General features: G+C 55.7%; 1 protein-coding gene across 1 annotated transcript in view; it reads left to right on the top strand.

Annotated features, from left to right (window-relative positions):
* The window catches only part of Eya2 (EYA transcriptional coactivator and phosphatase 2), a 189,094-nt gene that overhangs the window by 42,954 nt on the left and 121,229 nt on the right, over positions 1–24,911 (top strand). The window contains exon 2 of the mRNA XM_077109204.1: positions 18,410–18,528. Within this exon, the coding sequence (XP_076965319.1) occupies positions 18,420–18,528 (109 nt within the window). The 5' untranslated portion in view covers positions 18,410–18,419. The remainder of the gene's footprint in view (positions 1–18,409; positions 18,529–24,911) is intronic.

Below are 24,911 nucleotides of genomic sequence, written 5' to 3'. Positions count from 1 at the left end.
TAGCCAGCTCCCTGCTGCTCGGGGGATGCTTTAGACAGGAAAATTAGACATGCCTGGATGCAAGAAAATTTCTTGATCTTTGATTAATCTGATGTTTTCTACATTATGAAAAAAAAAAAAAAAACCAAGGAACATATTGTGTGAGTTTTCACTCGTGGTTGATGTAGATAGTAACGTTAAAGAAGTAAGCGGTCACTTTCCCACGAGGGACCCTCTATATTCCTCACCCCACAGCACGTGGCACATGCCCAGAAAATAGGAAGGAAGTGTGGACGGACAGGAAGCAGGGCACAGCAGCCCGCAGCCCTCTCCAGCTGCTTCTGCTCCTGTCTGTGCGCGGACCTTCCCTCCAGCGCGGGGTCTCAGCTCAGCACTGCGGGGTCTCGGGGCTGGGTCCTCCGCAGAGGGGCTGCTTCTGTGCACTGTAGGACGGGCCGAGCTGCCCCCTGGCCCCTGCCTTCTAGAACTGTGACGACCAGGGGACGGCCACACATTTCCAATGACCTCTATGCTGGGGTGGGGTCACATTCAAAATCGCCCCTGTCACCGCCTGAGCTGTGATAGCCAGGCACTGTCCCTCCAGGGAACTTTAGCCTCACCTTGCTTAGGATGAACTTGACATTGGGAGCGTCCGCTTCTCCTGCTTTTCTCTGCCACTGGTACCCCCGATACACACTCACACACACACACACACACAGAGTCACACACACACACACACACATACATTCACAGTCACACACACTCACACTCACACACACTCACCCACACACCTGGCTGCGCCCGTTCCCACTCTGGCATCTTGAAGTGTCAGACGGGAAGTCCCCCCACCCGTCCACCCTGGTCATCCCGACTCTGCAGGTGCAGCGGCCGCTCCCAGGAACAGGGCTTCCACGGGGACAGCCCAGGTTTATCTCTGCCGCCGTCTGAAACCTCACAAAGGGCTTCTGTGGAAACAGCTGCAGTCACGCGACCCTGGAAGGGCCCTCGGCTAACAGAGCAGGTCAGATTGTCCCCGACAAGTCCAGCTCTTGCCCAGGGACACCCGGCCAGAGGAGCTGCTGGGATTGGGCCCCAGGGCGTTCTGACCCTCAGGTAAGAACCTAAGCACCAAGGTTTGCCAGGAGGCATTGGCTGAATGCCAGGTGCCACCTGGAGCGCTCTTGCCACCTTCCCCACAGAGACCTGGGACCGTGAAGGGACACGGTCACGTGGCTGGGCTCCAGGAGACCCTCCAGTGCAGAGGTGGGCAAGCCCGGCTCGGTAGCCACAGCCAGCGCCCCCACCCCCACCCCGGGTGTCTCAGGGCAGGCCCACACGTGGTCAGACTCTGGGAAGGACCCGGGCAGCTCTGGTGAGAGAGGTGCTGGGCTGAGCCCAGGAGAGCGACTCCCTCCCGAGTTCCTGGGCTGAGGTTCCAGCAGCAGGACACGGAAACAAACGAGTAAATACGTGAGATGAACTAGATTAGCACCTGGAGGCGGGAAGCAGGCCAAGCAGTGGACCGCGGGCAGCGGGTGGGCTTCTCCATTCTCATGGGCTTCTTAAAATGCTGATATTTACGTCTCACACTCCAAGGCATCTGACCCAGTTAGTCTGAAGAGGAGCCAGGCATTGTTTTATCAAGTCCCAAAATGGTTCGAGTGGGTGGGTCAGGGTGATGGCAAGGCAGGTGGCCTTCCTGAGAAGGTCTCTTTGGCTAAGCCAGATGGACAAGCAGAAAAAGGCCCTAGGCCAAAGGAATTGCATGTGCAAAGGCCCAGTGGCAGGAGAGAATATGGTGCCCGGAGCTTCAGCAGAACTTGTGCATCCAGGAGGAGTGGGGAGAGATGCGGTCAAAGGGCTGCCCGCCCTGGCTCTCAGTGCTCATGAGCCAAGGGGGCTCAGACTGCGGTCCCAGCACACAGTGGGCCATGTCTCAGCGCTCAGTGGGCCATGAAACCAATCCAATGGGCCACAGCCCACGGGGGAGGTGGTGGCAAGGACAGAAGAGAAGACCCCAGCCTGTGGTGCACACGGGGGTGGCACCGTGTTCTGGGACTTTTATTCCGGGTTTGATAGAGGGGGACACAGGGCTGCATTGTAGAGGGGTTTCTAACCTGAGTCTGGGTCAGAGAATTCAAAAGCCACTGTTCCTAGTCCCTGTGAAAGTTTGGAATTTAGCCCAAGGGCCGTGGGGAGCCATTAAAGAAGTTTTAGTGGGGGCACAGCAAGGTCAGGTGTGTGTTTAAACCTCGCTCCAGGGGCCTGGAGAGGCCTGGGAGGCGGGCAGCGGAGGCTGGGAGGTGCCCTCGGAGGCTGCTGGAGTCTTGGGAGGCGGCAGAGAGAGCCCAGCACCCCCGCAGCACAGGGCTGCACTCCGATGGAGGGAAGTGAGTTTGTGGAGGGAGTGGAGGGGACAGCAGGGTTCGCTCCCAGCCCTCCCCGGGGCGCCCTGACGTCAGTCATCACCTTTCCTGAGGCCGGGCATCACAAGCATGGCCCACAAGGGGCTCTTATTTGGATACTTCCTGTTGCCAGAGGGTCTGCAAAGACTCTGGGGCATTATCTCATTTAACCCATTTCTCAGATGAGGAAACCAAGGCCCAGAGAGGCTAAATTGCTTGCCCAGGGTCACGGCTGTCATCAGGTGGCAGACTGGCACTCCAGCCCAGTGCCGCAGCCTCAGGCCCGGGTCCCGACCCATCTGGGGCGTTCCCTGGGAGCGGTGCTTCCTGGGTTGGAGTTCAGGGATGATCCTGGGCGGCGGCGGTGGAGGGTCAATGAGTGGTGAGTTCAGGGAGTGACGGGCTGGGAGCAGGGAGTGGCCGGAGCTCGCCGAGAAGGTGGGTGAGTCACGGCCTGGCTGCTTTGCCACCTGGCCACTGGAGAGGGAGCAGAGCCAGGCTCCAGCACATCACATGGACAGAGCAGCAGAAGGCCCCGGGTCACATCCGCCTCTACACTGGCCCCCTGGTTGGCGGGAGTGGGGCCTGGGTGCGAATCCTGTGCCAGGCACTCTGCCTGCGGGGACAGCCGCTTTGCAAGCGTGAGCCCAGCAGGACTGGCGGGCCTTGGCTGCTGCCCTGGGCGCCCGAGGACCTAAAGCTCAGCTTCAAAGGGCCCGAGGCTGGATCTGCCTTCTCTCCGGCCCCTCAAGTTCTTGGTCCTCTCCCCTCACATCTGACCCCCAGCCGTGGGCGGAAATTAGAGCCCCAGACCTGGGAGCCATCAGAGTCCTGGGCACTGCAGAGGACATCCCACCTCGGCCCCAGCAAGAGGCTGGAAAGAAGTCACAGTGCCCGGTGGCCTTGCGGGCCGGATCCCCGCGCCTCTGACCTGCCGCACCTGACCTACGGTGCCTTCTCCCCACGCGGAGCACTGTTTCCCTTGGCCTGGGACAGGTGAGCCACCCGGCGGGTGCAGGTCTGGGCTGGCTTGGCTTGGCTCCTGGCTTCCCGAGCTGGGCACGGCCACGCCTCCCTTGGCTCCGTCTGCCAGGCCGTGCCCCACCGGTCTGAGTGGCCCTTCCTAGAATGTTTGTCCAGTCAAGGTTGACGGACTTCCAAGCCGCCGTCTGCTGACTTTTGCAGGAAGTTCTGGCTCCTTGTCCTCTGTTGGGATGCGAGTGGCTCAGAGGGAACGAGACCCGCGGTGTTTGCAGAATCCACCGTCTGCAAACTGGCACCCGGGTCGCCCGGGGTTAGGCAAGTGGGACTGCAGCTGGAGGGGTATGGGTGTCCGGGAGACCTGAAAATGCAGTGTGTCCCTGACCAGGAGACCCGGGGGCAGCCCCGGGGGTCTTCCCTGTTCGGTTTGTCCATCTCTTTCATTCATTCTGTGCAGGCCCCCTGGGGGCACAGGGTGGACAGGAGCACCTGGTTAACAATCCGCCTCCTCGGGGAGCGGCCGGTCTCATGACCACCCTCCAGGGAGGACGTCCAGGCCTCACCCAGGCACGGAGCGGGCCGCGTTAAAAATATAGAGAAACAGTTTAGCACAATATAGCAAAAGCCAAGACAGCAAAACTTAAAAGGATCACCAACACTTGGTTTTCCTTTTGGTGCCAACTCCGGGAGACCCGACATGCGCCTCATGGCCCCATCTCAGTGTGGAGCAGCCACGGCTCAAGCCACAAGTGGCTCACGCCCCTGTGTACGTCTGAAGGGAGAAGTCGTTTGTCACAGAGTTAAGGACTGGCCTACTGACCCCAGGGGTCCAGGGTGCAGGGGGTGACGGGGGTGAGCGTGGGGCTGGCAGTGGTGGGATGGGGTGGCTTCCTGGAAGCAATGACATTTACTCCGAGGCCTAAAGGTGGAGGAGGGGACACAGATCAAGGACAGAGGAGTGATTATGCGTAGACCCCCAGGTCGCAGGGAGCCTGTTGCTCTTAGGGGACAACAGAATGTCAATGTCACCGAGGGTGAAGGACTGAGGCACTGAAGGAGCCAGGTCCAGGAAGCCCAGGGCACAGCTGCTGGTGCCACGCCCCACCCGTCTAGCCGTGGCAGTGGGCATGTGGACAGCCAGCTGTGGCTGCACCGTCATCTCACACATCTGGGCGATGGGCGTGGCCAGGGTCCTGGACACCTGGTGGCCAGCCCCAGCCACTGCCCCTCCTTCCAGGATGTTAGCCCTTGAGGGTGAGGAGCTCCCCGCTGGGTTCCTAGTGATTAGCACACAGTGGGTGCTCCCCAGTGTGGCTGAGTGGCTAAGTGCCTTAAGTCCTCTCTGCACAGTGGCTTTTTTTTTTTTTTTTTTTTTTTTAGATTTCTCATTTCTTCCATCCTTCCCCCATCTTCCTCCTTTTCTCTGTTTTCACCTGTTTTTCCTGTGGCTATATTTTCACTGCCCCAGAAATTCCAGAGCCTGGGAATTCTCCAGCCTGCTTTCAGCATTTGAAGCTCAAGTTGGCCTAAGCCGACCTGGGAGCCTGGAACCTATCTCCCTAATCACTTGGCCTGTCTCAGCCCACGAGGCGCCCTTTGGGGACCTGTCTCATTTTTCCCAGCAGGCTCTGCGCGGGCGTTAACTGTGGCCAAGGGGATGCACTTAGGCTGTTGAGTTCGGGCTTCGTTTAGGACTTGGAAGTCCCTCCCTTCTCCATGTTTCAGCCCCACAATAATGCAGTTTGTGATTAAGTGTGGGGTGGGGGATGCAGAGGCCAGCCTGTTCCCGGAAACACACCCTACAATTCAAAGCGACAATGCCATGCCCATCTCTAAGGCCACTTTTATCAAATGTTCATCCATATGCTCCACTAAACCAAAGCATGACGTTCAAAAACAGAGCAACTGAAGGGATCTTTGGTTGGCCCCCTTAATTTGAAGACACTAAACTGCAATTCTTGGTGAAAAGTCAGTTCTCAGATCTTTGTAGTAAGCGTGATGGAAATACAATGAAAGTGTTTCCTAAAATCCAGTGTTGGTGGGAACTGATAGTGTCCACAAGTGGCCGCCATTTTGAAATCTCCTCTCTTTCTATTTCTCCACTGGTTTCTCAGTGGAAACTGGAGCTCTCTACTTGCTTAAGTGTGTATACAAGTAGAGGAAAGTTTCTCCGCCACTGCTGATTTTGACCCCATGGGACATTTGGCAATATTTGGAAACACTTTTGGTTATTACAACTAGGGGAGAGGGAAGCCATTGTATCCAGAGAGGAGGGGGATGAGGGGTGTTTCTGAACAGCCTATAGTCCACAGGGTATCCCTGCACAACCAGCAACCATCTACCCCAAATCTCAACACTGCCAAGGCTGAGAAATCCTGAGATATGTAGATATTCATTGCATCATTGATAGAAATGGCAATATATTGTTTACATTCTTTGATACACTGAGCCAAGCCTACGTCAGTCTGTTTATCTGCCTCTCTATATAAAATACCCAGTCGGGGAAGGGTTAAATAAACATGGGCACATCATTTCAGTGGAATGCCACGGACCAGGTAGTTCTATGTGTACTGATGTTAAAAACTGTCCACAGGTACTTTTAAGTTGGAATAAAAACACACACAACAGAATTTTTGTTAGAATAAATGAATGCCTGTTTGGGTGGTGTTCAGGAATTCTGTAGACGTGATCATGTGATTAGACTGTTTTCAATAGGGGTCTTTTTCATTAGTGATTCATAGTGAGATATTTACAAATGGAACCATATTCTGGAATTCACTTTAAAATACTATAAGAGGGAACGTAGATGGTGTGAATATGGGACAGAACTGACCTTGAGATGATGGTTGCTGGGGCTGGGGGACAGGGACAGTCTCCATCAGGAGACTCTGGGTATTTTGCAGATGTAAAGAAGTCAAGCAAGATCCCACACCCACTAGTAAATGGCAGAGCCAGGATTTGAACCCAAGACCCAGGAACCCCAGGGAGCCTGTGTAGTCACCTATTGTTCCAGGCTATGGCTGGCTCTGCCCACCTCCCAGGCTGCTTGGGAGATGGGGTGCCCTGGACATTGAAGGCCTCCTGTTTTGCTGAGTGGAACTCAAAAAAACAGGTCCTCATGCCTGCTAGGCAAATGCTCTAGCACCGAGCCACACCTCTGGCCTTTAGCGCCACTTCTGAAGCATTACTGCTCTGCCCCTCCTGCCCCTAGTTACTTGAACGTGTTCACATGTGTTAAAGCTAGTTAATAGGAAATGCAGTGGAAAGATAATAAATTAACACCATGAGGATATAAACAGACAAATCTAGAACATGAAATGTTCTAAAAGACAACTAACCTAGTTCTTCAACACGTCAGAAGGCTATTAAAAGGAGGGGAGGCTCTTCTCCATCTTAGGGCTATGACAGACACCATAGTCAAACCTCAGGTGTGATGGGTATTGATCACAGACCTGTAAACCAAATGAAGGGGCGTGGCCTGGGTGGCGGGGCGTGGCCTGGGTGGCGGGGCGTGGCCTGGGTGGCGGGGCGGGGCCCGGGAGGCGGGGCGGGGCCCGGGAGGCGGGGCGGGGCCCGGGAGGCGGGGCGGGGCCCGGGAGGCGGGGCGGGGCCCGGGAGGCGGGGCGGGGCCCGGGAGGCGGGGCGGGGCCCGGGAGGCGGGGCGGGGCCCGGGAGGCGGGGCGGGGCCCGGGAGGCGGGGCGGGGCCCGGGAGGCGGTGGGCCAGCTGTGAGGGCTTGTTGCGTGTGCTCAGGGAGGGGGTCCGCTGTTTAATGAAGTGTGGTGGAGAGAAGAGACTGCTGGTCTGAGTTTGTTCCAAACACTTTTTAGCAAAGAGGAAAATAAAAAAGCTGACAAGAGATATGTGCCATCAACTCACAAATTGCTCCACGTACGCGGTGGGTTCTCTGCGATCCGTTCCACTCCTGGATCTGCGTCTGGAATTTCTCATGAGGAAGACCTGCTGGTCCTCACCAGGAAACCAGTTTACCAAATAGGAAGCCGGGAGCCGGGTGCAGGGATGGGGTGGGGGCTTCACTGTGAAATTGCCTAAAACCCAGCCAACCTCAAAACAAGAATAACAACATTTAAAAACCCCGAACCACTGCATGGCCCATGCGAAGTCAGGCTAATGGTGTAATTAGAGGAGATGGGTCATAGAGAAGATTAATTTGAAGACATCTGCTGCTGTCAGCGGCAGATGGCGGGAGAGTGGAACGGGAGACCCCAGTGTCAGGGTCAGACGGTGCTGGGGCTGGATCCAAGGCAAGTGTCTTCAACTCCTCACTGTCCTTCTCTATAAAATGGGATGGAAACTCTGCCAGGTCGGAGGGACTACTGGGCAGATGGGGGCCCTGTTCTGGGGCTGGCCCCAGACAGGACAGCGCCGGGTCTGAGTGGTCTTTAATTTCACCTTTCACCTTGGTAACAGCCAATGCTCCACGGGGCCGGGTGGGAAGCTGGGAATGGAGTTATTCTATTACTTGGTTTCTGATTTCTGCTCCTCCAATCTCTCTCTCTCTCTCTCTCTCTCTCTCTCTCTTCCCAAATTAAAATGCCCTTGCTTTATAACATCAGGACAAGGCTTGTCCCCTTTTGATGGGTGTGGTCATTGTGGTGGACTGAAGTTGGGCAAACAAGAAGAGGGACGGTGAAGGGTGGCGTCTCTCGAGGGTAGAGGCTGCGACTGAGCTCTCAGCAGCATGTCCTTACCCCCCCACCCCCACCCCCAGGCGGGTTCCCTCTTGGCCTGTTGGTGGCCCCCAGGCCCCCCTGTGGCCCCCAAGCACTCGGCGTAATTGCTGTCCTTGGCCAGGGCAGCCCGCCCTGCTCCGGGAGTCCTTGGTAATTTGCTCGGTGCCTGGTTTTGCTGGTTGTGGGTTGGGCGTGGGTCTGGGTTTTTTCTTTTTATGGCTCTGCATGAGAAATGTTCTATAAAGTTCTGTATTTTGCTCCAGGGCCCTCCTGAACCCAGCCAGAAATCAGACGGACGTGTGTGGTCCTGTCTCCCGTCTGTCACCGCACACTGGGTGCCTTTTTGAAGGCCGCCTCTTGTGGGCCTAGAGAATATTGGAGCGCGCATCGTAAAACACAGGCCCCTGCATTTGCATCGTGGGTCACTTTTGTTTTCTTAAACCAGTCACAGGAGGTCACATGCTGGGGGACTCTGTTTATGTAATGCTCTCAAGATGGCATTTCAGACATGGGGAACAGACTCGTCACCAGGGGTGAAGGGTGTTGATGAGGGACCAGGGTGGTTCACCATGGGGCGAAGTCTTCGCGTGATGGATTGTTCTCTATATTGGTGACAGCGGTGGGGACATTATTCCACATGTTACCCCGCCAATGTCCATTTCCCGTTGTGATGTCGCACTGTAGTTAAGGAAGATGAAATCAGGAGAGACATTGAGTGAAGGGTACTCGGGACCTCTGCACTACTTTTGCAAATTCTTGTGACTCTACAATTATTCTCAGAGTTTAAAGTTTCTTAAAAAAAAAAAAAAAAAAATCCACGGACAGCAAAACCTCATTAGCCAAATAATGAGCCGTTGTTTTACATGCGCTGAGAACGAGGCACCCAGAGTGCAGCGCTCAGCCGGGCCCTTCACCTGCGCCAAGTTCGCAGCAGTGAGAACCCCTCAGGCCTGGGGGTGGGCGCGGAGTCCAGGACCCAGAGCCGGACCAGCTGGCTCTCCCCCCACGCAAGGCTCCCGATCTGCTTGACTGAGAGATGGGGCTAAAGTAATCGCACGGAGCTGTGTGGCGGATGCTGGCCTTGGGTTGTGTGAGGCCCTGGGTTGCATCCCCAGCACCCCTACACACACACACACACACACACACACACACACCACTGTCTTCCTGCGAGAGCTTTGGATCACAGCCTTCAGATCAGGGAGTAGAAACGTCGTCAGGAGGAGAAACAAGACGTGGCCCCTGGGACTGTTAACTGGATGGGACACTCTCAGGGGCAATATGCAAATGGGAAATGAGAAAACCTAGCAGTTTGACCTTGGGGAGCCACTCCTAGAGAACTACACACAGACGAACCCAAGAAGGCCTGTCCCAGTCACTGTGGATTTGGTAACAAAACCACAAAACTGGGAAACAAGAACTGGCCACGTGAACTCTGGGGTAGGCATACCTGGGAGTACTATACAGCAAGGAAAAGAATAAGCTAGATCTCTGTGGCATGACGGCCATGAACGCCCAGGAATTGTATCATGAGTGTGGAAAGAGTACAGAGCAGAATCGACAGGTCAGTAACATGAATAAAAACACGTTCACCAAACAGCTGTAGAACAGCAGCACCTGTTTGTGGGCTCCTGTGGGCTCCTGGGTGTGTGTGGAAAGCCCTGTAGATCTGCTCCGTGTATTCATCCTGACCACATGGAGGGGAGGCAGCGGCCAAGGGTGGCTTGGATCTTCTCTGAAATTCTAAAATTATTTACAAATGTTTTGAGATATTATTTGGCCAGTCAAAAATTATATTTTAAGGGGAATAAGGGAATAAGGCCCAGGCTGAACGGGACCCTCCACTCCCCACGGCTGGAGGGCAGCCACTAATGACCTCCAGCCCAGTCGGGATGGCCAGTGCCACTCCAGGATGTGGTCTGCAATGAGAGCAGGGAACTGGTTGGTCTCTGTGTCCCGGTGCCTGCATGTCCCCTGCACGCTGTTCCCGACACGCTCTCCCTGTCCGGACTGTGGATGCGTCTGCTTTCTCCTCCTGTTTCCTTGGCCCAGGGCTGCCCGGGGGCACTCGGCAGAGCTTAACCTGGAAATGGCTGTGGCGAGGGAGGCACCGCGGCCCGGTACGTGTCTGTCCCTTTGGGGATGGCCTGGGACCTTGGAGCCCCAAGTCACGTACTCTGACCTCATCTTATATGTAATGTTGATCCTGGAAGAAGAGGGGACTGGGGGCCCCTGGCTCGGTGCTCGGAGGGCGGGCGGTGTAAATCGGTACGTGATTGACATGTTATCTGTGCACAGGTTTGCACAGGTAACCAGCACCCCCTGAATATCGGTTCATGAGGACGTTTATTGAGATAGTACATTCACTTATCACACTGTAGGGATTTATTAAAACTGCTGTCCGCGGCCCCCCAGGAGACCTCGGGAACCTTACAAGACCTGTTGAGGCACCGGATGGGTGGACACTTGAAGAAGTGAAGATGACCTTCTGCTTTCAGAAGCAATTGTCCCCCTGACGTGGGAGAGACCAGGGCCCAGATGGGTTGCAGGAAGCAGATGTATTTTGAACTGAAATCCAATGGTGGGGGGGGGGGGATGGCAGAAACTTTTGGGTCCAGGCCACAGCTGCCGTCTACCCAGCAGCCCGCGATCTTGGTCGGCGGCTTCGATTTCCAGGCCCTCCTCGGTGCTAGGAGCTGGCGCGCTCTGAAGTCCTCTTGGCCGACTGGCCATCTGTCCTCTGCCTTTCGCCGGCAGGAGGCCTGTCTTCACCAAGGTAGCCTGTGCACTCAGGGGTGCAGAAAGGTGAGGGCCACCGCCTGGGACCCTCCATCTGCTCAGATCCTTCCCAGCCTTTGAAGCCGCCCCGCCCCCACCCTCCAGCTGTCATCTCTCTGCTCCTGAGCGGGCCCCGCGCTCCCCCAAAGCTTCCCAGTCCCCGGGGACCAGGGTGGTGACAAGGGTAACAAATGGTGCAAGCGGCCAGCGCAGCAGCAGGCCCAGAAGGCCAGGGGGCGGGGGCTTGGACGCCTCTTCCTCCCCCCCTTCCTTCCCTCCCCTTGGCGCTGTCCTGAGGCCATTGAGATATCAGGGTTTTGCAATAAGGCCAGAAATTTCTTTTTCTTTGGTAAATGAATCCCTCGCCCCGGCCGCCTGTCCCTGCCTTGATCAAGGGAAGCGAAGGCCTCTCGCCCACTCTGGGAAAGCCGGCGGTTTCTCCCCTCCTCCCCTGCTGCTCTCCTGTTTCAAATAATTGTGAAGAAGGGCGGGGTGGGGGGAGCCTTTCCCCCAGACTCAGGAGACCACAGGTTCCTACTGTGATGCCCAGGTCAGTTCCCAGAGTCCACCCGCAATGCGGGGACTGCGCGTCCCAAGCCCTGTCTCTATGAACACAAATAACCACACCGGCCACCGAGCTTTCTGACTTCATGTTCAGGGTGACCGGGCCGGTCACCTGGCTGAGGCTCAGAGAAGTTCCGTCAACTCCCCGGGAGCTACAGCCATAAGAGACAGCAGCTAGGATGTGCACCTCGCGGACCGATGACAGGTTCGGTGCTCTGACGGGGCAGTTTAGTCACTTTAGATCCGACGGGCCCTGGATTCAGAGTTTGACCCAGTTCTATCTGAAGCTATGGTTAAGCGCCCAGGCCCTGGAGCCAGGCTGCCTGGTTGTGGCTCCTGGCTCCACCACGAAGGAGCCAAGTCACCCTGAACCGCAGTCTCCTCATCCTACCTACTTCACAGGATGGAAGGAGCCAATGCTGGAAAGAGCTCTTGGCCCCCGAGGAAATGCTCCCCAAGTGTGAGCTATTTACCTCCCTGTTCTGTCAGGGGAGCACATAATCAGGGCAGGTAAAGACCCTCGGAGACCTCAGAACACCCGAGAAATCAGTCTCCCGCCCCCACTGCCCTGTAATTCAATAATAAAACAACATGACTCCTAACACACAACTCTCACTGCGCAGAAACTTGAAAAGCTGCTTCTTAGATCCCCGGGGCGGGCCAGGGTAAGTGCACCGGCAGGAAGGACTCACGTTCTCTAGGAGCCGGTGCTGAGACCCCAGTGTGTGTCCTGTGGCCACGTCATTCCATCTCCGGGGCGGTTGGGAGAATGCAAGGAGATAATGTCAAGTGATCAGGATAATTGCCTAGCACATAATAGGCGCTCAGAAAACAGGGGCTGAGATTAGAATTTCTGGAAGGATTTTTCTAACTCTGCCGACCCGACCGGGTTGCCCTGAGCTGTCCACTCACATCCCTCTACTTTGTGGGTGCTTGGAGCTGTGGCTGACAGCGGGAAAGAGCACTCGGTACCTTCCCAAGTGGGGATCCTGTTGACTTTTACTGACGCGCTCTGTTAGTGTTATCTGTTCACTTCCAGAGGACGAGGAGTTGGGATTGCTCGGTTTGAATTTTAGATCTTGTATCTGTTTTTTGCAAAGGATGGACATTTTAATTATCATATCTTGGTGGGTTGACTCTTTTCTAGAAAAATGCAAGATCCTAAAATATATTAACTAGGTTTGACCTCTTCACACTCATGTTGCTCTTTGAATTTTCATGCTTCTAGAACATTCTTTTGTAGTGCAGGTCTGCTGTTGGAAAATGATCTCAATCATGGTTTGTCTCATTTTTACTTTGTCTTCATTTTTGGAGGATTTTTTTTTTTTGCTGGCCTGGAGTCCAAATTGGCAGGTGAAACCCTACCATGTTCTGGTTTCCACCATGTGTTCTAAAAAGTCACTTATCAGGCTTATTATTCTTCCTGTAATGACATTGTATCTTTTTGTTCTGCTTTCGATTGGGGGGGGGGGTGGGATTGCGATGGAACCCAGGGTGCTTTACCACTGAGCCACATCCCCAGCCCTCTTTTTATTTTGAGACGGGGTCCCACTAAGTTGTTTACAGCCTTGCTAAGTTGGCCTCAAACTTGCAGTCCTCCTGCCTCAGCCTCCTGAGCCACTGGGATCACAAGCGCACGCCAGTGCTCCCAACAGCCCTCCAGCTTTGAAGATGAATATGTCCTTGCACGTGTCCTCGACTGTGCTCTGCCGAGGGGTTCTTCTCTCTGCATTTATCCTGCTTGGGATTTGCCAAACTTCTAGTCCTTCATCCATCTTAGAAAGCCTCTGTCTGTTTCTCTAGATATGCGTTTCTACTGACACCCCCTCTGCTCCCCGTTGTGGCTCCTATCTCGGAGACTTCGACCCTTCGCCATGTCCCGTGTTTCTTCTGTGGGTTTAAGGCTGCTTCCCGAGCCCCCCTGCTCACCCACCAGGCCGCTCTCATAAGGCCAGCCCAATGTCCCGCTGCTCTTTGGAGTTCTGAATTTCAATTGTTTTATTTTCTAGTTCTAGAATTTCCATTTGATTCTCTGGTAGCACTCCCGGGCTCACATCCTCTTTCTTGGTCCCGATGTCACAGACAGTGGGCAGCCCAGGTTTGCACTCCCGTCTGAACCTCGTGTGGATCTGTTTTTTCCTTCTGTCTAGTTTTGGGTGCTTTGGTCCTGTCTCCTGGCATGCCCCGTCATTTTTATCATCAATGAAAAACTGTGGAAGATGAAAGAAATTTAGGGACTAGAAGATGACATCTTTCCCAAAAGAAGAGTGACTTTTCTTTTGGCAAATAGTGACGGTAGAGGCAAATCCCTTTGCTCCAGTATGAGATTAAGATGACACAGACCAAGATCTGTTTGTTCACACTTAATCCAAGGAATGACCCCCCGGGGGTCTCAGTTGGAAGCTGGAGGTCTGGCCTAAGCCTCCTCATCCTGGGGGCCGTGAACTCCGGTTTTGTCCCCTGCTCTCGGGGAGTTGCCAGAAGCTCTGCTGGTCCTGGCTGAGCCCCCCTTTCTGCCTGGCTCCTCTGCCTCCCCCCACCCAGCTTAGGCCCAGCCTCTGCCTTGGGGGCACCAGCTGGGAGCAAGATGGTCCCCACCTCTGTGGTCCTCATACCCCGGGATTCCCCTCCTGGTGACGGAGTTGCCTTGTCCTGAGGCCAGGGGAAAGCTACGCTGTCACTCTGCTTAGACCATGGCGACTGTCTGGAGGGAAGGAGTGGGGACCAGCTGCACCCAACCCACTTCCCCCCTCTGGGATTTGGGCCTCCAGGTCCTGGTCCGTCATCTTCCAGGGCTTAAAACTGTCCTCACGGCTTTTGTTTCTGATCATGATTGTGCAATCGCACTGGAAACCCAAGGTGTCCTGTCAGCCGGGAGGTGAGTCAGGAAAGTGGCTTATCTGAATTTTCCCAGATAGTAGAGAAAAATGCTACTTTAAACCTTATATAAAGGCAAAACTTCAGATGAATCAAGATTTATATAGGAAGGGTGAAATTCCAAGGGAATAGCTTAACGTGGATCCATTTTTAAATCTCAGGAATAAAGAAAGATCTTTTTATATACCTAGAAAGAAAGAAAGAAAAAAAATAGATTAAGTAACTATTGGGAAAAAGTTAATGATTTTTTGGTTTTGTATCACGAAAACACTCAGATGAAGACTAAGAAATTGATGACATCTGAAGCCAACAAGGAGCGAATACCAGGCGCCCCCACAAATGAACAAGAAAGCCAGACAAGGGTGAATGATATGAGAGCAGCACCCCAAACTTGTCATGCAGAGAAACAAAGATACTTACTGCGGCATGCTCTAGGGTGCTGGGAGAGGCAGGCCACCTGCTACCCACTCGGGCAATGCGTAAATTTAATGGAGCAGGTAGTTGGTATAGAACCGTAGCTGGAAGCCAGCTCTCCATCCGGCAGGTATCCACACACGCTTAAACACATAGACGTGCGTACGCATTAGATATCTACACACGTCACAGACACATTTAAAACTGACGGTGCACACTGAGTATAAAAAACCTAATGAACATGTGAATTAAAACCCAGGCCACACATAAAACACACATTTACATATTTAACACATTAGAGCCGCTGCCAAGGGGGGTGAAAATTAAGATCAGCAGGAATTTTTAACAATCCTGATGGACATAAGGACTTCCTGCTGTCTGTCCCTCTCTCCCTCCGTCCCTTTCTTCCTCTGCCCTCCGGCACAAGCTGTAGATGACGGGATGAGCGAGCTTCTGCGCCCGCTGCCGTGGGGGATGGAGATGCTTCCCCCTGGCTTGGCCTCAGGATCCTGGGCGAGGGACTAGGGTGCCCACACCCAACTTAGCAGCGTTCACTCCTCCCAGAGCTGACCTCCCACACCTTCCCGCCCTGCTGCAAAACCAACAGATGCTGGCTGGGCCCAGGGCTCCCGGGGTGACAGGAGCACTCAGTGAAGAAGCCGGGAGACAGAGGCTGGGCGTGTCCCGCTGCAGGGATCTCGAACACAGATGGGACAAGGAGGAAATCCTACAACTGGAAGAAGAGGTCCGGTGTCAGCCAGTAGGGAGCGGTGGGGCCTGTGGCAAACTGGATCCTGTGCTTTCAGTGGCTGGGCCACTGCTGGTCACCCCAGCCCACGGCTGCCAGGCTGGATTCTGGCAATAGTCTTCCATTTTCAAGTTTAAAATGCAGATTTTTATGTGAAACTGCCTTATTTTTTAAAATATTGGCAACTACTTCAAATATTTTTTAAGCCTCAGGGGTAGAAACGATTCATTTGGGGTTTTTTGTTTTTGGTTTTTTGTTTTAGATGATGATGGACCTTTGTTTTATTCATTTATTCATATGCGGTGCCAAGGATCAAACCCAGCGCCTTGCACATGGTGGGCAAGTGTCTGCCACTGAGCCCCAGCCCAGCCCTCATTTTGTTGTTAACTGGATTTGGACTTTGACTGACAGTCCACTGCCTTTGCTGCCCAGAGCCATAGCGTCCAGCTGTCTGGAGACCAGTGCTGAATTGTGCATCGATTCTTTTTTAACTTTAAAGTATTGGCACACACTCAAAAGAAGGAAGGGAGTGGGTTTGGATAAAACGCAAATTTCTGGCACCTACGATCCGGCAGCAGATTCCCTGTCTGCCCTCTGCCCCGCACCAGACCACATGCTTTGGGTCTAAAAGAAACAGGACACCAGCCTCATCCCACCGTGCCCTGTGGCATTGGGGGAAATGGTACCCAGCCTGCCCGTGTACCTGGGATCGCTAGGAGCCAACATTTCTTAGCTCATGTAAAGCTATGAGCACTAGAAGCTGATCCGTGTGGACTCCCGCATTGGACTAACCGGTGCGTGTTTCCTGGGATATCCTGGGATAAGCGTTGCCTTAAAAAAAAGAAAAGCTGTCTCCTTAGGGGCCGGGGCTGTGTCTTACTGGTAGAGCACTTGCCTCACATGCATGGGGCAAGTAATTCATAACGGTAGTAATTAAGTGTCGCAGGCCTGCGAAGATCACAGTCAGCCATGCAGTAGTGCTCTACCCAGAGCCTGATGATACACTGAACCAGAACGTGCCACGTCTTTCTTGCCAGATAGAAAATGTCTTCGGCTTTGTGAGGCCCGTATGGACTCTGTCAAAACGACTGAGCCCAGGAGCTGCGACGTGAAGGTACAGACAAGACAGCAAACCCAGGAGGAGGGTGTGTTCCCATCACACCTCACCCACAGGCGCTGAAATCTGAATCTTACCACATTTCCACGCATCACAAAATGGGATCCTTCTTTTGATTTTTTTCAACCATTAAAAAACGTGAAAGTCACACTTAGCTCATGGGTGTGCAGAAACAGGTGGCATATGCTGGATTGGCCCATGGGCCCCAGTTCGCGGCAACCCCAGAACTCACACTGCATGAACTCGGCGGGAGCCCCCAGGGCAGCAATTCCCAAATCGCATCCCCCGGACCTTCTCCTGAAACTGGTGTCGTACGCTCCTGCATCGCTTACCCCTTCCTCGTGTGCAGCCGTGTCCTCAGCGGCACAGAATGTGGGTTTGTGGCTTTGGCCTTTGTGGAAACAGGATCCCACCCAGTGCCCTTCTGCCTCTGCTGGGCTCCGGCTTCCGTTGACAGGTCTGCATCTGGCATCTGTGAAGAGCTGGGTCAGTCCTTTTCTCTGCTGCGTTGTATTCCACTCTGTGACCACTCTGCCTGTCCGTCCCAGCTTGTTCCTGTGGCAGTGGATGGCATCCAGGTGGTGCCTTTGGGTCCTCTCTTCACAGCCTTAATCTCTTATTCTTAATCTCTTGATCTTGACCTTGTCAGGGAGCTACTTTTCCCAGATGAGAAAACTCATGCTTTAGATTGTTCTGGTCACTTGCTCACGATATCAAAACGCTCCAAATCCATGGCCTCTTTATGACGAAGCCTGAGTCTAGGACCGTGGGCCATTGATCGGCTTGTGGCTAGCGCATGTTGTGCTGTGTTAACGCAGGGGTGACGGGTAGCGCCCAGGGTGGCCTTGTGCTACTGCGCTGCTCCCAGCAAGCAAGCCGTCTCTGAAGCTGCTTGCCTGAGCTTTAACCATCACCAGGCGTGGCCGAGCCCTTGAGTGTGATGTTGGTGCATTCACTAGGAACTTCACCTCCCCACCCAACGGGCAGGAGTGTGGGAAAGTCTCTATGGACACAGACAGATGCAGGAGTTGGAGACATTTTCAGCAAAAACACAGAAGGTCCATCAGGTGCCCTGGCGCACACCTGTGATCCCAGCAGCTCCGGAGGCTGAGGCAGGAGGATTGCAAGGTCAAGGCCAGACTCAGCAACTTAGCAGGGCCCTAAGCAACTCAGCGGGACTCTGTCTCTAAATAAAACATAAAAAGGGCTGGGGATGCGGCTCAGTGGTTAAGCATCCTGGGTTCAATCCCTGGTACCAAAAAGAGAGAGACCCAAGGTGACTTGTCCCTGTGGCCTGCCCTCATCCTCTAACCCTGAGCAGCTCAGGAATCAGTGAGCTCTTGCCTGGGAGGGCCAGGCGGCTGGGCTGTGGCATCCTGAGGCCTGGAAGCACTTGTTACGCATCCGGACCCAGACCCCGCCTCCGCCTCTCTGCACCTGTGCGAATGACACCCGTCCTAGCCACCGGGCGTCCAAGCCCACCCCGAGCCTCTGGCCTCCGGGAGTCCAAACCCCAGCGCCCCCTCTGCCTGCCCCAGGAAGCCCCAGAGTTCGCTGCCCTTCATTCCGATGACAGGGCGAGAGGCCTGGATGTCATTTTTCTAATGGCAAAGCCCAGTAGGAGGGAGGGGACGATTAATCAGGCGGGTGAGCTCTCCCGGGGACCAGGTACCTCATTTCAATTCCTCGTTTCCCTTGGATGAAAAGTTCAGTGCATTTTTATAACGTGGGATCCCTAAGAAGGCGGGGGGGGGGCGTTAATCAGCTTTGATGTCCATGCTCCCAGGGAAGGGACTCGGGTCATCAGTGAGCACGCACGATGAATGCGTAAATCACACTCCCTCTGTCCCTCGCAGGCACAAGGAGATGCTAGAAGTAGTGATCCCACCCAGCCTCACTGTCAGCAGCCACCGCCAGCAACTCCCCAGCTTCAGCCGCGACGGCGACGCCCGGGGGACCCTGAGGGACGGAGAAGGTAGGCCTCTGGAGAGAGCTTGGTGGACAGGTGGCGGGCTCCCTGGTGGAGCGGGACCCACCCGCAGGTCCCCGAGGCACCGTCCCTAGGGCCCGTCCCCTGCTGTCATTTACACGGTGTCCCCAGATCGACACTCTGGCACACGTCACTGCCATTGTGTGCCATCCTTCGAGGGACAGGTGTGCACACTCGTGCCCCAGCCTCCTCTCTCCATCTCGGTCCTGGGGTTCGCTGCACTTGCCACAGACCAGAGCCGGCTTCGGGGCTGTTCCAGGCCCTGGGCGTGGCCCTCGGGGCGTGGCTCTGAGCTGTGTCCTCCCGGCTCCTCTGCCATCTGCGGTCCCGGCCTGCGCTTTGTTCACAGGGGTTTGACACAGGACAAGGACCCGTTGGCCCCTTGCTTTCAGGTCGGGCTGGAGTCAAGGAAGCAGAGGAGAGAATCAAGCTCTAAAAACTCATTGACAGATGATGCAGCCAGACTCGTTTTCGCGAGAACAATGCCATCGATTGTTGGCTCTCTGGGCTCTGAGGCCTTCCTGGTGGAGCTGGGGTTGGCAGAAGGCACTAAGCTAACCAGTCCAAGTGCTGGGCTTAACCCTTTATTGGGCAGCTCTGGGATTTGCTGCTGGTATTCTGAGACCCCCGGCTCTTTCTCTTTCACTGTGTGATGACGGTTCATGGGCACAAATGTGTCTAGTGGAGTCTGAGGTCACAAGGAATTTGCTTTTAAGCAAAAAGGCTTCCATGAGTGATCATTGCTGTCACCAGACATGACATTTCCCTTTGCATCTGGTATGAAGCCGGGACAGCCTTCCTGGAAGTCCCACGGAGAGGGTTTGGGCTCTCAGGCCAGAAGTGGGTGGCGGAGGACACACCCTCCTCCTCCTGGGGCTTTGGAGCATGTAAGCGGCTCTGTCTCTGCGAGCTGGAGAGGAATGACCTAGCCCTGTGCAGAGGCGGCGTCCTTGTCTCCTGAGTGGAGACACAAGTCGACTTAGAACCCGTGTGACACTGTCCTCTGCCCAGAGCCCCTGGGGACAGGAAAGGCCCTGGCTGCCAGGGGAGGGCCGTCTGATTCCCAGCCCTGCAGCCCCCAGCAACCTCAGGCAAGTTGGGGGCCCCATCTGGACCTCGATTCTCACCGTCCCCTGGGACATGACGACCACCCGCTTGTAGCCTGAGTGTGAAGCGCCTGCCCCCCTGGGGGACAGGTGAGTGCTGGAGCCTGCTCAGTGTCCTCCTCTGCCCACCCCTGGGATCAGTCTGTGTCCTGGGTGAGTTGGCACTGCCCCATCTGTTCAAGAGGACGGTTATCCCCCGACCTCAAAGAGCTGATGTGAGGGTGACCTGAGTTGAAAGACGGAGAAGAGGACAGAAGAGGATGGAAGTCCTTCCCGTTGTCTGCCCGCCTCCCCCCTCCCCCCTCCACTCGCTGGGCCCTCTTTCCTCTGGCTAAGTGGAAAGTGAGGTCTGCCTCGGGGACTTTGCACCTGCTGCCCGCCCCCTCCGCCTGGAGGCCTTTCTTCGCCTTTTTTTTTTTTTTTTTTTTATCTTTTAAGATGAATCCATCTCCAAGGTCCCGGGTGATATATGCACAGTCCTTGAAAAAGTAGCCCCAGTGTCCTTTCCACATCAGGCCATCTTGTCTTCTCCCTCCCCTGGAATGGCCAGTCACCTCGTCCTGTGGCTTTGCCGGGGAAGGCGGTGTGCTACGCGGTCCCCTACGTCCGCGGGCACTTCCTGAGGCCCATGGATCTCCAAGTGCCCGCGGGCTGCAGAGGTCACAGGTTGCCGGGTCGCCTCCAGCCTGTGTCTCCCTCATTCCAAAGGGACACGGCCCCCTTTGTTTCTTCCACTGCACAGGACTGACTGGCCCCGTCACCCAGCTGACCCCTGCAGTGACCACCAGGTCCTTTCCGTGACTTCTGATGGCTTTGCCTTCTGACCGGGCGCAGTTTCTCCAGAGAAGATCTGGGGTCGCCCTGCAGCACCGTGGGGTCCCCTGTCCTCCTGCCCGCTGTGGCTCCGGGCAGGGAGCTCCTGGTCCTCACTCGCCCTCCTTCTCCCCTGTCCTCCCGGCGTGGGTTTCACCAGGTGGACGGGCTGCTCTGCTCAGAGCACTGGACCAGGGGAGAACCAGGCCACCCTGACTCTTTCAGGGACTTGCTTCCCAAGGACGGTCACTCTGCTCCCGGTCATGCTCTTTGCATCTCCCCATGGTCACTGCACATAACTGGGGTCTGGAGTCACCCAAGCCACGTGGCCTCCCGGCCATCGCTCGCTCACTGTGGGAACCCGGGCCACTCCCTGCCCTTCTCTGAACCTCAGTCTCCTCTTCTGGATAATGAATTCAGAAGGTGGTTCCTAAATGCCACTGGGGGCCAGGCCCTGGGGTGGTGGCAGGGAAGAGGAACACAGAGCTGAGTACTAGTCCCAGGGGCAGTACTGAGTCTTGACGCAAATAAGGAAGGTCAAATAAGGAAGGTCAAAGAAGGAAGGTCAAAGAAGGAAGGTCAAAGAAGGAAGGTCAAATAAGGAAGGTCAAAGAAGGAAGGTCAAAGAAGGAAGGTTTCTTTGAAGAAGTAAAGCAGGACACGGCAGGGGGTGACCCAGGCTAGGAAGGACTTCAGGACAGTATCTGGCAAAGGCCGTGCAGGTGCTCGACGCTGGGGGACTCTAGAGTATGCTGGGCCTGCCCCTCGGGAGTGCACGAGGGTACCCTGCAGAACTGGGGGTTCTGACCCAGCCTGAGACTCCCAGGTGATCCCCACGATGTCGGTCCGTCAGCCACGCCCTGAAGAGCAAGGCCCTAACTCGGTGGCCCTCCACCTCTGTGCGTCACAAAAGCCCCTGGTCCTCCCCAGACTCTGACTGCCAAGACCTGGGCGGTCCCCGAACGCGCGCTGCCATCAGATCCCAGATAACCGTGCGGCTGGCCCAGGGATCCCCCTTTGAGAACCAGTTTCCGGTAGTGCTCTTCAAACTTGGCTGCATCTTGGAGTCACCTGGGGAGTGTCTGACTTTCTGTGTTTAATAGTCACACCTGGGTCCCAGCCCCTGGTCTGATGGGTCAGGGTGGACCTTCCGGCCAAGTCGGCTGAGCACCAGGGCGGACCTTGACCTGGGCACCGAGTCCGTCCTGCACGTGGATTTCAGTCCCCCTTCCCGTCCAGCTAGGACTTGGTGTCCAGGTCGCAGTACAGCAGAGATGGCAAACTAGGATGGATGGATGGGCGGACGCGGGGACAGATGGGTGGTCGGGAGAAACAGGGAGCTTATGACGGACAGTTCCGGTTCCTACTGGCTGTGAGTCCTGGTAGAGTTCTGAGGTCCCCTGCCTTCCCACGTCTGTAGTCACCGATAACGAGAGCTTCTTGCCGGTGGTTACGGGGAGAAAGCAGCTAACCCGCCCAGAGCAGGCGCCCGGCTTGCAGGAGCCACCTGGGAACAGGCCCTGTCAGTCGTCACTGTTCAAGGGAAAATCGGACTGAATTGTCCCCTCTCTGGAAGGGGGGCGGGCAGAGATGCTAAGGGCGGGCTGCTGAATGGGAGGAATTTTCTCTTTCAAAAGAGGCCCTAATCTCATTAAGTGTTTCAGGGCAGGTGGAACCCGTGCTCCCTCCCGGGAGGGCCCTCCCTGGGCCTCCCCTCCCTGGGCCTCCCCTCCCTGGGCCTCCCCTCCCTGGGCCTCCCCTCCCTGAGCCAGCCCAGACCCCATGTTCAGTTTCCGTCTGGCTGGCTCCAGCCTGAGGCTGGTGGAGCTCGGTGCCTCTCGTCCACCAGGTCCAGCCGCCCAGGTCCTGCCTGGGGAGCTCTGGACCCGGCCCGCCCCTCTCTGGGCCGCCACAGTGCTCCCCAGCTGGCCTTGCAGGGCCTCACACCAGGGCCACTCGGGGAGCTGGGCTGGAGCCTGAGGACAGCAGACCCCTCGGCTGAGGGCGGGCGCTGCCCTCTGGGAGTCCCCCCAGCCACTCCTCCTCACACGGTCACCCCAGCCTCCAGCATGGGGACATCCCAACTGCTTACGAATGAGTCTTCAGAGCCCCTGGGAAGAAGGTCACTTCAAGAGCATGACTTCACCACCTCCAGGAAGGACTGGGCCGGCCTCGTGCCCGCTGCCCGCTGAAGATGAGAGTTCAGGAAAGAGCTCCTCTCGGCGGGTCCCCTAAAGTCGTCACACATGGGAGATGCCACCTCTGTCCTCAACCACCACAAGGGACAAAGGATGTCTTGAGGCGCACAAGAGTAAGAGTCGGAATTGGGGCACGTGCTGCTGGACCTGGTCCCATGCTCTTCAAATGCGCTGTCCCTGGTTATCAGAGTGACTTGACCACGCTCTCAGGGACGCGAAATGACTCCCTTGAGAGATGTCACCTGGCTGGCGGGATCTGCCTCCAGGCTGCACTGCCTGGAGGCCCCTCCACTCTCTGGGGATGGTCAGGCATTGGCCCTGGGGTCCAGTGGGGCAGGGTGACAGGGTGGCTGCTTCAGAACCTTTAGCTTCTCCATGGCCCAGTGAGCGCGGGAAGGCTGCGCAGGCGCAGAGCAGGCGCAGAGCAGGCGCAGAGCAGGCGCAGAGCAGGCGCAGAGCAGGCGCAGAGCAGGCGCAGAGCAGGCGCAGAGCAGGCGCAGAGCAGGCGCAGAGCAGGCGCAGAGCAGGCGCAGAGCAGGCGCAGAGCAGGCGCAGAGCAGGCGCAGAGCAGGCGCAGAGCAGGCGCAGAGCAGGCGCAGAGCAGGCGCAGAGCAGGCGCAGAGCAGGCGCAGAGCAGGCGCAGAGCAGGCGCAGAGCAGGCGCAGAGCAGGCGCAGAGCAGGCGCAGAGCAGGCGCAGAGCAGGCGCAGAGCAGGCGCAGAGCAGGCGCAGAGCAGGCGCAGAGCAGGCGCAGACGATGGCCATGGCTTCAGCAGGCCCCAAGAGCAGGAGGCTAGTGTGGCTCCTCGCCTGTGAAGCAGTTGCCACTCGACAGGTGCCTGCCTCCTTTGCAGGTGTGAGCCGTTGCCCCGTGTTTCAGATGAGGAAACTGAGGCTCAGGGAGGGGAAGAGACGGGCCCAGGGTCACACAGCTCCAGTGCCGCCGAGCCAGGTTTGGAGTTGAACTTGAAGCTGACCACTGAGGCCTGCTGCTTTCTCTGGACAGAGGTTAAGTTAGCAGGTCATGAGACTGAATCACGGCTTTGGCCCACAGTGGGTGCACAGTGAGCACTTGCCGAACCTGTGAACGGACGCATGGATCGACCGTGTGTGTCCTCAGGAAAGTGATGTCTGAGTGTGTGCCACACAGAATCCAGCCGTAGTGTCTTGGATGAACTGGATCTTGTTTTTGCTCCTTTATGCCGGTGGAGCACCCTGGTCTGAAAAGCTCCAAAAACTGAAGCTTTTTGAGGGCAGACAGGACCCGTCCAAGTGAGAAACTCTCCACTATGAAACTGCTTCGTGCATGAAATCATTAAATATGTTACATAAAATTATTTTCAGGGTGTGTATAAGGTGTTGACGAAACCTAAATGTCTTGGGTCCCCTCCTGCTACATTAGGATCTTGAATGTCCCCCAGGGGTGCACATGGGAAAGGCTTGGTCCTCAGGCTGGTCTGTGGGGAAGCACTTAGGAGTGGGGTCTTAGGAGTGGGGCCCAGCAGGGGGTCCTTAGGTCAGCATGTCCTCCAGGGTCTCCTCCTCCTCTCCACATCCTGGCTCCTGAGGTGAGCACTCCCATCATGGTGTGGAACCTTTGCCAGAGGCCCAAAGCCATAAGGTTCAGTTCAGTCTTGAAACTCCAGAACCCTGAGCCAAAATAAACCTTTTCTCTTTATACATGAACAGCCTCAGGCATTTTGTTATAGGATGGAAAACTGACTAATGCAGCTCCACGTGACTCATTATAGTATGCATATGCAAATATTCTGAGATCTGGAAAAACCCAGAATACTTCTGATTCCAAGCAGTTCAGATAAGGGACACTGTGTTCCCTTCTTCACTCCAACATACTTTAGAGTTTGTGGTTTCTGGGTGAAGATTTATTCCTAGGAACCCAGAATTGTGATGCTTCTTAGTGACCTTAGTGATGTGCGGTCCTGGGCCAGCCTAGGGTGCTGGCCTGCAGCACCAGCCCTGTGGCCTCCAGGATCACAGTCTGCATCTTGGCTAGTCCCAGGAGGCCGGGGCATGTGGAGGGGCCACAGCCTCCGCTGCCTTCCTTCTCACCTCTAACTGGAATCAGGTCGTAGACAGGAGCCTCCACAGGACAGGAGCCTGCTGCCTTCCCATGACAGCAGCCCACGCCTGCACAGGTGGGCGACAGGTGAATGGATGAGCTGGTCCCGGAGGTTCTGGCCGCCTGATTAGTGGACCCTCCTCCTCGCCCCAGGAAGCTGTGAGGGAAGCGG

The sequence above is a fragment of the Callospermophilus lateralis genome, chromosome 3, assembly GCF_048772815.1.
Source record: "Callospermophilus lateralis isolate mCalLat2 chromosome 3, mCalLat2.hap1, whole genome shotgun sequence".
NCBI lineage: Eukaryota > Metazoa > Chordata > Mammalia > Rodentia > Sciuridae > Callospermophilus > Callospermophilus lateralis.
The sequence above is the reverse complement of the archived record's forward strand: the minus strand, read 5'-3'. Positions and strand labels throughout refer to the sequence as shown.